This window comes from Abramis brama (genome assembly GCF_963993115.1).
Source record: "Abramis brama genome assembly, chromosome: 4".
NCBI lineage: Eukaryota > Metazoa > Chordata > Actinopteri > Cypriniformes > Leuciscidae > Abramis > Abramis brama.
Genome location: NC_139966.1, coordinates 48994982 through 49010338, shown reverse-complemented (window position 1 = coordinate 49010338; position 15357 = coordinate 48994982). Strand labels below are relative to the sequence as shown.

The 15357-nt window shown below is 39.0% G+C and overlaps 2 protein-coding genes across 2 annotated transcripts in view; both read right to left on the bottom strand.

Moving 5' to 3' along the window:
* Nucleotides 1-1176: 1176 nt before the first annotated feature.
* On the bottom strand, nt 1177-8982 carry LOC311081433 (antigen WC1.1-like; the record flags this gene model as incomplete). The annotated part of the gene is made up of 13 exons (XM_084111970.1): nt 1177-1837; nt 2208-2270; nt 4102-4164; nt 4286-4360; nt 4525-4587; nt 5375-5467; nt 5566-5766; nt 5863-6177; nt 6375-6446; nt 6541-6843; nt 7104-7421; nt 7498-7821; nt 8979-8982. The coding sequence occupies 13 exons, from the start codon at nt 8980-8982 to the stop codon at nt 1788-1790; spliced, it is 1944 nt and encodes a 647-aa protein (XP_083968096.1). The 3' UTR covers nt 1177-1787.
* The window catches only part of LOC311080696 (scavenger receptor cysteine-rich domain-containing protein DMBT1-like), a 32519-nt gene continuing 24271 nt past the window's right edge, over nt 7110-15357 (bottom strand). The window contains exons 9-16 of the mRNA XM_084110789.1: nt 12100-12402; nt 11623-11937; nt 11168-11470; nt 10716-11030; nt 10191-10505; nt 9769-10083; nt 7498-7821; nt 7110-7421 (exon numbers count right to left, since the gene is read on the bottom strand). Coding sequence (XP_083966915.1) covers nt 9812-10083; nt 10191-10505; nt 10716-11030; nt 11168-11470; nt 11623-11937; nt 12100-12402 — 1823 coding nt within the window. The 3' untranslated portion in view covers nt 7110-7421; nt 7498-7821; nt 9769-9811. The remainder of the gene's footprint in view (nt 7422-7497; nt 7822-9768; nt 10084-10190; nt 10506-10715; nt 11031-11167; nt 11471-11622; nt 11938-12099; nt 12403-15357) is intronic.

Here is a 15357-nt window from a genome sequence, read left to right as displayed (position 1 = left end):
CTTCATAATTAAACAAAAACACATCTAACATAACATAACCTGAGTTGTTCATTTTTTTCAATATGTTCTTATTTATTTCATTAACGAAATATCAATCTTCGTCTTTATAACAGAAGATACAAAAATCTTCAACGGAATGCAATGCTGCGGGAAAAGATCGTGACGTAACTCTTTGATAGCGAGAAAGTTAACCTGCGCATGCGCGGCCCCGCCCACTAAATCCAGCGAGGGGAGGGGCTGGAGCTCCAGCGAGGGGAGGGGTTGGAGCTCTAGCTCCTCCCATTTGGCTCTGCATCGAGCACCACTTGGCGCTGGCTGAGTTCTCCGGCTACTCTCGAATCGCTCTCGCGGTACTTTGATGGCATACGTCACAGTCACGTGGTGTCGGCGCTGTATCAAGTCGGACAAAATTTCTAACCGGCATGCACTGCTTTAAGTCAGCCGCCGATCGGTCTGCGCAGAGCTGCATGAAGTCGAACAAGCCTTATGAAACGGGCGTGACGCGGGGGGGAGAGGCGAGAACGAACATGTCGTAGGTATGATTCCAGACTGCGTCCTCAAATCAACCTGTGGATTGATCATTCATTCACAATATTTCATAGCTTACAGTTCCTTCTGTTTGACGTTCGAGTATCTCACTCACACACACTTTGTGTTTGAGGACTCTCCATGGACAACGATTTTTATATTGTACAAACTTTACATTCTATCCCCTAACCCTTACAAAAAACATTCAGCATTTTATATTTATATTTTCACACACACACAAAAAAAATGCTATTATGATTTATAATACTGAAACTTGTATAATGACTGAAATTATATTACTGTAACTCATCTGTATCCACAAGATGGCAGTAAAGACTGAAATGTGCTGGATCTGTTTGAACTGTCATTAGGGGCTACCAAGGTCATTTTATCTGTCTATATAAATCAAAGCATAATCTCAAAGTCTCTGACATGTTTAAATACAAACCAGCATGAATTGTTTCAAGTTATATTTTAGACTGCATACATTTTGAAGTTTGTTTTTTGTTTGTTTTTGTTTTTTTGAGTTAACAGAAAACAGTTTTGATAACATAAGAAAATCACAATAGAGATGAAATTAATTCAACCATATTAAAAAAAATCACAACAAAGACAAACAACAGAATAATCATGATAATGAATCAGATATTCTTAAAAGAGTCTGTTTATTCTTGGCTTTAATTAACATTCTTTATATATTCAGAACATAAAAGAGCATTATGATCTCTCAAATAATGAGAAAGATTTTTTTCTCTTCAAAAATGCTGTTAGCTTAAATATTCAATACACACAATTTGTAAAATTTAGTCATCTTTTTTTTGGTGAGATATGTACTTATTGCAATTGAGTTATTATTAGGACAGTTGTTTTCTATTGGAGTAAATGTACAACTTCACACAACACAGACACTGAATATAATTTATGCAAACATCTTATTTCAGGTTATTTATTAATGTTTTCTAACATATATTCAAAAATGTTCAGAAAACCTATTCTTGTATTGTAACTATCGTGTTTTTTCACTGGAAGAAGAAATACGTTTAAATGTCAAAAGATTTAACCCTGACCCTGATTCATAACCCTGAACTGTGGCAATCATGGCAATAAACAATGCTTACTAGAAATGATCAAAGGGAACTCTAAAAGTATCGTTTCAAAATGTTGACAAATATTTCAGGTATTTTATTAAAAAAAAATGTATTTATTTTTTTAAATTCCAGAAGCTGATATGAACAGTGGCAGTGGGTGTGGCCATCGAGTCAAACAGCTTCTCTGTCATCGTTTGACTCCTCCCCCACATCATCATAGTCTGCATTAAAGAAAGAGCAACAGTTCAATTTTGTGATTGCATCAGTTTTTCAAAATGAGTTTATTTTTAAAATCAGCAAATGACTATTAAAATTATTTTATAATTGTGTCTTTAATTTATTCAAAAATATGTATTAAATAATGAGGTGTGTTCAAACTTTTGACAGTATATATACAGTATATATTTACAGTGTATATATATGTGTGTGTGTGTGTGTGTGTGTGTGTGTGTGTGTGTGTGTGTGATAAGATGTAAAATTCAGTTTCAATTCAGTTTTAAACTGATGAAGTGGTCAATTCGTAAATTGTGAATCTTAAACATGAAAGATATTCCAATATAGGCCTATTGAATCATAAGACATAAAGCTTACCTAACAAGTTTCTCAAATCTTCAGTGATACTCCACACATCATCATACTCATCCTGATCTCCCTCTTTACACACACACACACAAAAAAAACGCATGTTCACTATATTTTGTAGATTAATGTAGATCAAAAATTAAGTTGTGTGACTCACCTATTACACATTATATATATATATATACAGTGAGGAAAATAAGTATTTGAACACCCTGCTATTTTGCAAGTTCTCCCACTTAGAAATCATGGAGGGGTCTGAAATTGTCATCATAGGTGCATGTCCACTGTGAGAGACATAATCTAAAAAAAAAAATCCAGAAATCACAATGTATGATTTTTTAACTATTTATTTGTATGATACAGCTGCAAATAAGTATTTGAACACCTGTCTTATCAGCTAGAATTCTGACCCTCAAAGACCTGTTAGTCTGCCTTTAAAATGTCCACCTCCACTCCATTTATTATCCTAAATTAGATGCATCTGTTTGAGGTTGTTAGCTGCATAAACCTGTGCAGCTGCATAAACTGGCTGCATAAACCTGCAAGACACCTGTCCACCCCATACAATCAGTAAGAATCCAACTACTAACATGGCCAAGAACAAAGAGCTGTCCAAAGACACTAGAGACAAAATTGTACACCTCCACTAGGCTGGAAAGGGCTATGGGGAAATTGCCAAGCAGCTTGGTGACTTGGTCCACTGTTGGAGCAATCATTACAAAATGGAAGAAGCTAAACATGACTGTCAATCTCCCTCGGACTGGGGCTCCATGCAAGATCTCACCTCGTGGGGTCTCAATGATCCTAAGAAAGGTGAGAAATCAGCCCAGAACTACACGGGAGGAGCTGGTCAATGACCTGAAAAGAGCTGGGACCACCGTTTCCAAGGTTACTGTTGGTAATACACTAAGACGTCATGGTTTGAAATCATGCATCCCCTGCTTAAACCAGCACATGTCAAGGCCCGTCTTAAGTTTGTCAATGACCATTTGGATGATCCAGAGGAGTCATGGGAGAAAGTCATGTGGTCAGATGAGACCAAAATAGAACTTTTTGGTCATAATTCCACTAAACGTGTTTGGAGGAAGAAGAATGATGAGTACCATCCCAAGAACACCATCCCTACTGTGAAGCATGGGGGTGGTAGCATCATGCTTTGGGGGTGTTTTTCTGCACATGGGACAGGGCGACTGCACTGTATTAAGGAGAGGATGACCGGGGCCATGTATTGCGAGATTTTGGGGAACAACCTCCTTCCCTCAGTTAGAGCATTGAAGATGGGTCGAGGCTGGGTCTTCCAACATGACAATGACCCGAAGCACACAGCCAGTATAACCAAGGAGTGGCTCTGTAAGAAGCATATCAAGGTTCTGGCGTGGCCTAGCCAGTCTCCAGACCTAAACCCAATAGAGAATCTTTGGAGGGAGCTCAAACTCCGTGTTTCTCAGTGACAGCCCAGAAACCTGACTGATCTAGAGAAGATCTGTGTGGAGGAGTGGGCCAAAATCCCTCCTGCAGTGTGTGCAAACCTGGTGAAAAACTACAGGAAACGTTTGACCTCTGTAATTGCAAACAAAGGCTACTGTACCAAATATTAACATTGATTTTCTCAGGTGTTCAAATACTTATTTGCAGCTGTATCATACAAATAAATAGTTAAAAAATCATACATTGTGATTTCTGGATTTTTTTTTTTAGATTATGTCTCTCACAGTGGACATGCACCTACGATGACAATTTCAGACCCCTCCATGATTTCTAAGTGGGAGAACTTGCAAAATAGCAGGGTGTTCAAATACTTATTTTCCTCACTGTATATATATATATATATTTATATATCTATATACTCCATATTAATAGTTAGTAAGGTAGTTGTTAAGTTTAGGTATTAGGGAAAAAACACCTTTTCCAGGACCATAGGTCTGTCCACTGGTAATGACATCATCATAGCCCTCTGGTGTGTCATCTACAAATTTAACATGAAATCAATGCCATCAAGCTCAAAACAAACTTGAATGTATATAATAATATGTAGACTGTAGAATAACAGAGAGAACTACAACTACAGTACAGAAGTGAACCAGCACCTGTCTCACGATCTGGTTTTGGTATATGAATGATGATTTCCTCATAGTATCCGGATGTGTTTGCATTCCCCCTCTCTTCAACATCAGAACAAAATATAAATATATAGAAAAATATATTTATATGCAGAAATAAAATGCAGGCAGAGAGGTCTTTATGATTTTAATCATCTGGTAAGGAAATTTGTGAATTTCACTATACATTTTTTTTTTTTTTTTACAGTTTGTAAATCACCTCTAACCTGAGAGAAGTGAATCAACATCTTCATACCCAGAATTCAGTTCTTCAGAGATGAGACTCCCTCCTGTTAAGGAAAGCAGAACAGAACAGAAACAGACTGAATCCTCAAATCCTTTGGGTCATAAAGCTCTGTGATAGTGAGAGGGGGGTCATCTTTTTTACCTTTTATCATCTTATTTATTTTAACATACACCTGCAGTTCTGTTGTTTTTTGTGGATTGATACATAATTAAAACTAATTAGTTAGATGTGAATGAGAGAAAAATATTTAATTCTACAGTGGATTAGATCTGTATCACTGATGTCTCTTGCTAATCAATGATGAAGTTACATAATTAAGACTGAAGGAAGTAGCTCACATTACTAACAGAACTTAGATGACTGAGGTTTTTGTTTGATGGCATTTCTTTTCTCAGCAAGGTTTTCACAATGATCTAAACACATAAATTAGTTGCATTCCAATTAATCGAATATGCCCTGCGAAGTGGACTTCATGGGGTATTACTCTATCTGAAGTGAGATTCCCTTTCAAATGGAGCATATATGTTCAGTTTGAATGGCACTGCAAATACTATAGGGAATAAGGGTTCATCAACTTCACTTCACAGGAAGTGGAGAGGGAAATTTACCCAGTCATTGTGCATCACCACAGTACTTGAAGTTTGATTGAAATAAACACCAGGTAATTAATACATTTAATTAGTCCCAGGTGTGGTTTGCACATGACTGTTCATGGGTACAATGTGCACAAGAGGCAACAGTTACAATACCAGAGGAGAAGTGAACACTTTGGGACCCTTTGATCAGAATGCAGCAGTTAAAGTTTTGAACAATCTCTGATGATGCCTCACCTGTATGAGGGAATTGATTGTGTCTGTGATAAATTTCCTCATAAACTACCTCACTTGGAGCCCTGTGTAGTCCTGTGTACCAGTCAGAGAGAGCTGTGAGTGTAGACAGACAAACCTGCAGTCAGTTCACAACACATGACTGATCACACACTGAATAACACACAATATGACAGTCTCTGGATCTCTCCTACCTCTCCTCATCACTCTGTTCTGCTGAATCAGTATAAGCAGTGGCACTAAGAGCAGTAAGAGCAAAACTCCCAGTACAACCACAGGCACAGAGAGAGACACTGGAGGAGTTTGTGGAGGAGTGACTGATGTTGAGCGCACTGTCTGAGAAACTGGAGGAGAAGCTGATGTTGTTGTGGCAGGAGTAGTGGACACTGACAAATCTGACAAAACAGACACAGACAGATTAAAAATCATGCAAATTATTAGCACTAAAATGATGTGAAAATGACTATTATTGCTCAGTGTTTTGCTCTGACCTGCACAGGTGAGTCCAGCGTGCTCTTTGTGGGAGCAGTCAGTGTGGTTCTTCAGGGAGAGAGGACAGTCCCACAGGTGAATCTCATTCCCTCTGCACTCGACTCTGTTCAGCCACACAACACCTTCACCAGCACCAAAGACTGAATTCCCATCAGCCCTCAGTGCTGCTCCACAACCCAGGTGCCTGCAGACCACCCGAGCATCGCTGATGTCCCACAGATCAGCACAAACTGAACCCCACACAGCGTTATGATACACCTCCAGCCTCCCAGAGCACCGGCCCAAACCTCCACTCAGTCTGAGAGGAACATGATCTAAAACACACACAGCAAAGACAAAGACACATTATTGTATACCATCAAAGTACAGTACTGTCAGAACAGCAACATCTACAGCAAGGCATGTCTGTGGTGTGAGATTAAAACAACTTGGTGTCCCAAGCACAAAATAACATACATACATACATAACATATGGCTGATTTTTATGTTCTTCTACATCAAATTAACTTACCTGAACACTGTCTCTGATGTGGAGATGTGGAGCATGACAAATAGCTTCTAGGGGACTCATGACTCTCCTTTTCTGTAATCACAAGTTAATTCACAGGTTAATAAATACATTTTGTTCATACACTCAATTGTGTCTTGTATTTTTAAAGATGAGTCATTAGTCTTACCTGAGCAGGTGACTTTGGCCACTTCATCATTATTACAGTAGTTCTGTCCCCAGGGTGAAGATGGACACTGCCACAGATTTGAATCATGTGGTCGACATTTGACTTCATCCAGCCAGTTACGAGCTGATTCCAGTCTTGGTATAGAATTGAAAAAAGCACCAGATCTTCCACAGTTCAGCTCTTGACAGATCAGACTCGCTGTGTCTCTGTCCATCTGGTTCCAGCACACATTACCCCAGGATCCATTGTAGAAAACCTCCACATTCCCTTCACAGCCCTCAGTTAACCTGATCTCTTTAAACTCTAGATGGAAAAAGACAAAAGTAATTCTGGTTGTACTAAATCTAAAATTTCACCAAAATAACTGGTTAATACAAGGCCAATGCTGCAGGCGCTAATAACGTCTATTGAAGCAAAAGGCATATATATAAAATGCTCTATATATTATATTATATATATATATATAATATTATTAGGCTTATTTTAGACGTTATTAGTGCCTGCAGCATGCATTGGCCTTGTATGCATGTATGTATGTACGTCAAACATTTCCACTAGTGTACCTGAGCACACGACTCCTACATCCTCCTTGTGTTGACAGTCATGTTTCCCCCAGCCTGGAGAAGAGCACTTCCACAGGGACGTCTCATTCCCCTCACACTCCACCTCATCCAGCCATATGGGTCCAGAACCAGGACCAAACCAGGCTGGTACCTGCTGGTTACTGAGGGCCACTCCACACTGCAGCTGTCTGCACACCACATGGGCATCTTTAATATCCCAGGAGTCATCACACACTGTCCCCCATGAGCCGCTATGAAAAACCTCCAGCCTCCCTGCACAGTCTCCCCCAGAACCCACCAGCCTGATGGACCCGCGACCTGATATTCAGAGAGAGAAAAACACATTATTGATCACTAACAACTGAAGAATCTGCCCAGATGTTGTTGTTCTCACCAAGGCAGGTGATTGACAGCTGTTGTGTGGAGCTGCAGTTGAGAGTTTGTGGAGAGCTGCAGTTCCCCAGATGAGCTTCACTCCCAGAGCACTGGAAGCCCGTCACACACTCATGACTGTGTTCAGGACTGGATGAAGAGGAGCCGGAGAAGTTCAGCACAGAGCCACAGCCCAGCTGTCTGCAGACCACAGAGGATTCAGTGAGACTCCAGGAGTCCAGCAGAACTCTCCTCCAGACCTGATGGATGGAAACTTCCACCTCCCCCTCACACTGTCTCTCTCCAGACAACCGCACCAGACCGTTATGAACAGCCAGAGAGGAATCTGAGTGAAAGATGTGGCATTTCAAGATATATCAAGACATTGCAAGATTTATATACAGCTATTATATTCAGCTGTTTGCAATGAACAAATACAACAAAAGTAATTGAAATAGCTCAACACAACACATTTTCCAAGTGGTTTCCCAAATTTAACTGAAAATTCAACTTTTAATGACTTCTGCAGTTTAAAAATTATTCAACCCCCCTGAAGAGAATCCCTCATAACAGCACAAATCTGCAAAAAAAGTGTTGTCTCAAGCACACCTGATACAACTAATCAAGGGCTTCATTAGTTGCACCAGGTTTGCTTGAGCTAGAACACACAAAATATCTCAACTGGCTAAGGTTGTTGAGTTTCACGTTTGACTCGCAAGTTAGAAATATGGCTAAGTCAAAAGAATGATCCAAAAAGTTAAGAGAAGGTATAATCACCCTTCACAAACAAGGAACAGAACCAGGTTTCTGAGAAGGAAAGTTCAGAAAAACCCTTGAGTGACTGCAAAAGACCTGCAGCAAGACTTGGTGGCAAAAGGCACTGAGGTTTCAGCTTGCACAGTAAGACGTGTGCTAAATGCATCCCAGAACTTCAAGACGTACACCATACCCTAACCCTAACCGACCCAAAAGCACAAGAAAAGTCGGCTACAGTCTCAAAATCATATAAATAAGGCACAGAAGTTTGGGGATTCTGTTCTGTGGAGTGATGAAACAAAACTGGAACTTTTCGGCCCTATGGATCAACGGGATGTCTGGAGGAAGAAGAATGAAGCATATACTGAAAAGAAAACTCTGTCTACAGTTAAGCATGGTGGAGGTTCAGTGATGCTCTGCGGCTGATTTACATCCTCTGGCACTGGAAACCTGCAGTGTGTGGAATGCAGAGAATGTCCTCACTGCAGAACACGATATCCAGGGGGAGGAGTTGGATCCAGATCCAACTCCTCCCACCTTACATATACCTAAACCAGGGGTGTCCAAACTCAGTCCTGGAAGGCCACTGTCCTGCAGAGTTTAGCTCCAACCCCAAATAAACACACCTGAACCAGATAATCAAGGTCTGATTATCTGGTTCAGGTGTGTTTAATTGGGGTTGGAGCTAAACTCTGCAGGACAGTGGCCCTCCAGGACTGAGCTTGGACACCCCTGACCTAAACTTACCCATCTCCACCCCCGATCCCTAAACCAACCCATCTCCACCCCCTGATCCTTAAACCCACCCCTAAACCTACCAATCTCCACCCCTTAGATCTGGATCCAACTCCGCCCCCTGGATCTCGTGTACTGCAATGAGGTGCTACTGGGAACGCAAGATGGATTCATTGAGGTGCCAGGAAATCCTAGGAGAAAACATCATGCTGTCAAGTGAGGAAGCTGAAGCTTGGGAGCCATCGGACCCTGACAATGACAACCAACAACCAACAGGACAATGATCATATATAAGTATACCTCAAATTCCATCAAGGCTTGGCTGCAAAATAAGTCCTGGAAGATTCTACAGGGCATCACAGTCACCTGACTTCAACCCCATAGTAAATCTCTGGTGGGATTTGAAGGCAGTAGCAGCACAAAAATCCAAGAATATTGCTGAAATGGAGTCCATTGCTCATGAGGAACGGGCTCAGATTCCTCAGAAACGCTGCCAGAAGCTGGTGTCTGGTTCTACATCTCGTTTGCAGCAGGTCATAACAGCATAAGGTTCCATAGAAAAGGGGTTGAACCCCTTGAAGGGGTTGAATAATTTTGAAACTGCAGAAGTCATTAAAAGTTGCATTTTCAGTTCAATTTGGGAAACTACTTGAAACATTTGTTGTGTTGAGCTATTTCAATTACTTTTGTTCATTGCAAACAGCTGAAAGTCTGTCAATTTTGCCAATAAATCTGATGTGCAATAATTTCGATTGCAACTGTAGGTAATTTAAAACTTATTTTTTCAATAAAACCCCCTCACCAGAGCAGATGACTCCAACATCTCGTCCATGAGAACATTCAGCTCAACTCCATGAAGAGACGGAACATTCTGATAGTTTTGTTTCATTCCCGTCACAATCAAACACATCAGCCCAGATTTCACCACTTCCCTCTCCAAACCAGTCTGATCCCACAACAGACACAGCAATCCCACAATTCAGCTGTCTACAGAGGACACTGGCAGCTCTCATATCCCAGCATGCATCACACACTGTCCCCCATTTACTGAAGTACTGACGTTCAACTCGACCAGAACAGATGTCAGGACCATTGACCAGTCTGAGGTCAGTGTAACCTGTTTAAAGTACAGAGTTTACTTAAACAGTATGACACATGAAATATAAATGTTTTTAAAAATTGTTTATGATTAGCTCAATAAGTTGAAAACCACAGTTCCATTACCAGAACATAACAGTCCAATATCATTCTCATGAGTACAGTTGTGTTTGAGAGAAAATGATGTTGGACAGAAAGATATATAAGACTCATTTCCTCTGCACTGAATCTCTTGTGTCCACATCTGAGCGTCTCCTTTGCCAAAAGCATCTTCTCCCAGCACCTGTACAGGAGCCCCACAGTCCAGCTCTCTACACACAACCTCTGCATCCTGCTGGTCAAAGGCAGCGTCACACACTGAATTCCAGGTGTTTCCATGAACCATCTCTAATCTCCCAGAGCACAAATGAGGTCCATTGGTAAGTCTGGAATGTTTATGATCTGTTTTTATTACATTCAAAATGGTACAAAACAGAGAAAACACAGTTACTCACAGTGGCAAGCTTAAGAGAGTACATTTTATTTAGCAGTTGCAGTCCCTAAATAACAATAATCGTATGAAAATTACATCACATCAGATTAGTTGTTCTGTCAAGAGAGTTTTGTGTAATTTATGTTTATCACAATGTAAAAGTACACTATGTCATTCACCTGAACAGATGACTCCAGCATCACCATTATGACCACAGGTATGTTTACTCCATCCTGCTGATTCACAGTTTTTCAGTGATGACTCAATTCCAAAACAAAATAAAACACTCATCCAGATTGGTCCGGATCCTGGTCCAAAATGAGCATCACCCAGAGCATCTACAGGTTCTCCACAGTCCAGCTCTCTACACACCACTGCAGCATCAGCCAAATCCCAGAAATCATCACACACTGTTCCCCACTGACCTCTATGAAGAACCTCCACTCTACCAGCACAGCGACTGTTGCCACCAACCAACCTCACATTCATTACATCTATGAGAGGGTAATAGAAATGGAGAGAGAAAAGCATTTATCAAACTTAAAATAATATAATAGACCAGCGTGTTGCTTTGTGATGGGTTCATATACAGTATATGTGTATCATTTCAGTCTTTTAATTCAGCTCTTACCAGCACACATCAGTTCAACATTTCTGTCATGTGAACAGTTGTTTTCATATGATGGTGATGTTGAACAGAAGTGAATCTGAGACTCATTTCCTCTGCACTGAATCTCTTGTGTCCACATCTGAGCGTCTCCTTTGCCAAAAGCATCTTCTCCCAGCACCTGTACAGGAGCCCCACAGTCCAGCTCTCTACACACAACCTCTGCATCCTGCTGGTCAAAGGCAGCGTCACACACTGAAACCCACGACTGATCATCAAGCATCTCTAACCTCCCAGAGCAGCGAGAACCTCCAACCAGCCGTACTTCTAAAAAAGCAATAGAACAGAAAAATTGTCAGAAAAAAAAAAACATCAATGAAAAATTATTTATTTAAAAATAATACAGGTGTGTATGCATATCATTTAAATATATACAGAATGTTATAGAATAAAATGAGGTTTGGAGCAGTTTACAGTACCTGAACAGATGACTCCAGCATCTTCAGTATGATCACAGTTGCTTTTACCCCATCCTGATGACCCACAGTTCTTCAGTGTTGACTCTGATCCAGTACATAATACAACATCCATCCAGATTGGTCCTGATCCAGGACCAAAATGAGCATCACCCAGAGCATCTACAGGTTCTCCACAGTCCAGCTCTCTACACACCACTGCAGCATCAGCCAAATCCCAGTCATCTCCACACACTGTTCCCCACTGACCTCTATGGAGAACCTCCACTCTACCAGCACAGCGACTGTGCCCATCAACCAACCTCACATTCGAACCGTCTATATATTAAACAGAGAGCATGAGAGATGAAGAGACAATGAGAAACAGAAAGAAATAAAGATTGAAATAAAAGAAATCACACAATGAGGAGGGAAAGCACATTGATATAACATCAAGGTTTAATCTGGGGATTTGAATCTGAAGCAAAAATTAGTTTCAACCTGCACACACAAATTCAACGTTGTTGCCATGAGAACAGTTGTTTTCATCTAACGGTGATGTTGGACAGAGGTGAATCTGAGACTCATTTCCTCTGCACTGAATCTCTTGTGTCCACATCTGAGCGTCTCCTCTGCCAAAAGCATCTTCTCCCAGCACCTGTACAGGAGCCCCACAGTCCAGCTCTCTACACACAACCTCTGCATCCTGCTGGTCAAAGGCAGCGTCACACACTGAAACCCACGACTGATCATCAAGTATCTCTAACCTCCCAGAGCAACGAGAACCTCCAACCAGCCGGACTCCTGTAACAACAACACAGTTAATTTAAATAGTTCATTGGACAAAAAAAATAAAATAATTAAATAATATAAAAAAAAAAAAAAATATATATATATATATATATATATATATATATATATATATATATATATATATATATACCAGCGCAGCGACCACCAACCAAAGGTGTGTATGTATATACAGGTCCTTCTCAATAAATTAGCATATTGTGATAAAGTTCATTATTTTCCATAATGTAATGATAAAAATTAAACTTTCATATATTTTAGATTCATTGCACACCAAATGAAATATTTCAGGTCTTTTATTGTTTTAATACTGATGATTTTGGCATACAGCTCATGAAAACCCAAAATTCCTATCTCAATAAATTAGCATATCATGAAAAGGTTCTCTAAACGAGCTATTAACCTAATCATCTGAATCAACTAATTAACTCTAAACACCTGAGTAGTCCTTATGGGGGACCTTATGTCAAAATGATTTACGACTTTGACCTTTGACCTTTTGGCAGGTTGAACTTCCGGTGACCTTTATGATTGACGGGTTGAACTTCCGGAATGCGGTCATGGGATTAACCTATTGACCCTGCTAGCCTATCGATCATGTTGTTTGACAGTTAGTTTTGAACTATGACCTAGCAAGGACTAAATCATAATTTTGACGGGTAGTTTTGTCCTATATTAATAGAACAGATGTTTTTTGCCGTTTGTTTGAACTTTGTCCCAGTTATATGTGCGTGTGTGGTTATTGTGCCTGCGCCCCCACCGCAGTGAAAGTGAGAAGCGTATGTCACACAAAATAATCTCATCCTTTAAAATAAAACATACATTGAAACCAATTATTTTAGAGAGTTGAAAAGTATGTCCATACCATTGACGTCCACAAAAATAATTAACCTAAAGTTGAAAAACATTCTGTCCGTTAAAAGAATATAAAATGAAAAGCTTACTAAAACCAAGTGTTTTAGCTGAATAAAATTGTCTTACCTTATTTTAGAAAGTTGAAGTATACCATTGATGTCCACAAAAAATGCAATGTATGAATGGATTCAAAATTGTTTTACACAACTGAATTCACATAGTCATTCCTGAATGACCTCACACTCTCAAAACATAAGGAGCGCGCTTCTAATGTATGTGTGTCAAAAAGTAAAACACACGTGTCTGTGTGTGTGTGTGTGTGTGTGTGTGTGTGTGTGTCTATGCGCGCCCCCCATTCCTGTGAGCTCTGACATCTGAAACACGGTCAAGTCTATATCAGACTAACAAGTTGAAAACATGCCTTTAAAAGTATAATATAAATATCTTATTGATCCAATTATTTTAGTTTTAGATGAATAAAAGAATATAAAATAAAAAGCTTGCTAAAAATAAAAATCATCTTACATGTTAGAGGTAAAGTATACCACGGATGTCCATAAAAATGCAATGTATGAAACGGAGTCGCAGGTCCCTCCTGCCTTCACATTCCTGAACAGTATATATAAATGGGGTCATTTATTTCATATATGTCACATTCAGTTATTTCACATTCATATGTAAAACATTCTGTTCTTTTTAAAAGTATATAAATGTTAATAAAATAATATACAATAATATCTTACTAAAATAATTAAAGTTGAAAAAAGATTCTATCATTTAAAAGTGTTTAAATGAAATCTTGCAAATTAAACTAAAGTTGAAAAACATACTGTTCTTTAAAAGCATTTAAAAAGCTTACTAAAACCAATTGTTTTAGTTTTAGATAAAAATTACATAAAACATTCTATCCTTTATATTCTATCATTTATATAATATAAATGATATAATCTAAAACAATTAAACTAAGGTTGAAAAACATTCTATCCTTTAAAAGTATATAATTAAATGCTTATACAATATATATTACTAAAAATAAAAATAATCTTACATGTTAGAGAGAGTTGAAGAAGCTCTTAACACATCAATTCCATACGAATGGGTCACAAAAATAATTTAACTAAAGTTGAAAAAAATATTCTGTTCTTTTTAAAAGTATATAATGAAATACTTATAAAATCTACCGAACCAAGTATTTCAGTTTTAGATAAACAAAACTGTCTCAAAACATAGCGCGTCTAATGTATGTGTGTCAAAAAGTAAAGGAGCCGTGCGCGTTTCTGTGTGTGTGTGTGTGTGTGTGTGTGTGTGTGTGTGTGTGTGTGTGTGTCTGTGCGCGCCCCCTTCACATGTGAGCTCTGACCCCTCTCCTTCGCATACCAGAGCAGGGTGAAAGTGAGGAAGGGGTTTCCTAATATCACACTAACAAAAGTTGAAAAACATACTGTTCCTTAAAAGTGTATAAATAAAATGGTTATAAAAATATACTGAAACCAATTATTTTAGATGAATAAATAAAATTCATCTTACATGTTTAGAGTTACAACTCTTGAACTTACAAGTTCAAGAAGCTCTTAAAGACATAAATCACAGAGTGGTTCTCTCTCACACCAGCGTCTCTGACTCAGAGGGTTGTATTCAGTGATGGGATGAGACATTTTGAATGCTGTGTTGGGGGTAAATTAATTTCAAAGTTTAAATGATATCTTTAAAAAAAAATATTTGTTTCATAACATATAGATGTCCATACATCCTATGAATGAGACTGCAGTTGTAATAGAAAAGACTTTTTTTTCCTGACTCTGCTCCTTCGCATTCCTGAGCACAGTGAAAGTGATAATAATGTTTTAAATTTCACAAAAATAATATAAAATAAATACCTTGCTAGAAATCTACTGAAATGCTTGTAAAAAGAATAAAATTCATCTCACATGTTTAGAGAGTTACGATTCTTGAACTTATGTGTTCAAGAAGCTGTTGAGAGCCATAAATCACAGAGTGGTTCTCTCTCACACCAGCGTCTCTGACTCCTAGGGTTTATTCAGCGATCAGAATGAGACATTGTGTTAGGGCTAAATTTATTTCAAAGTTTAAATG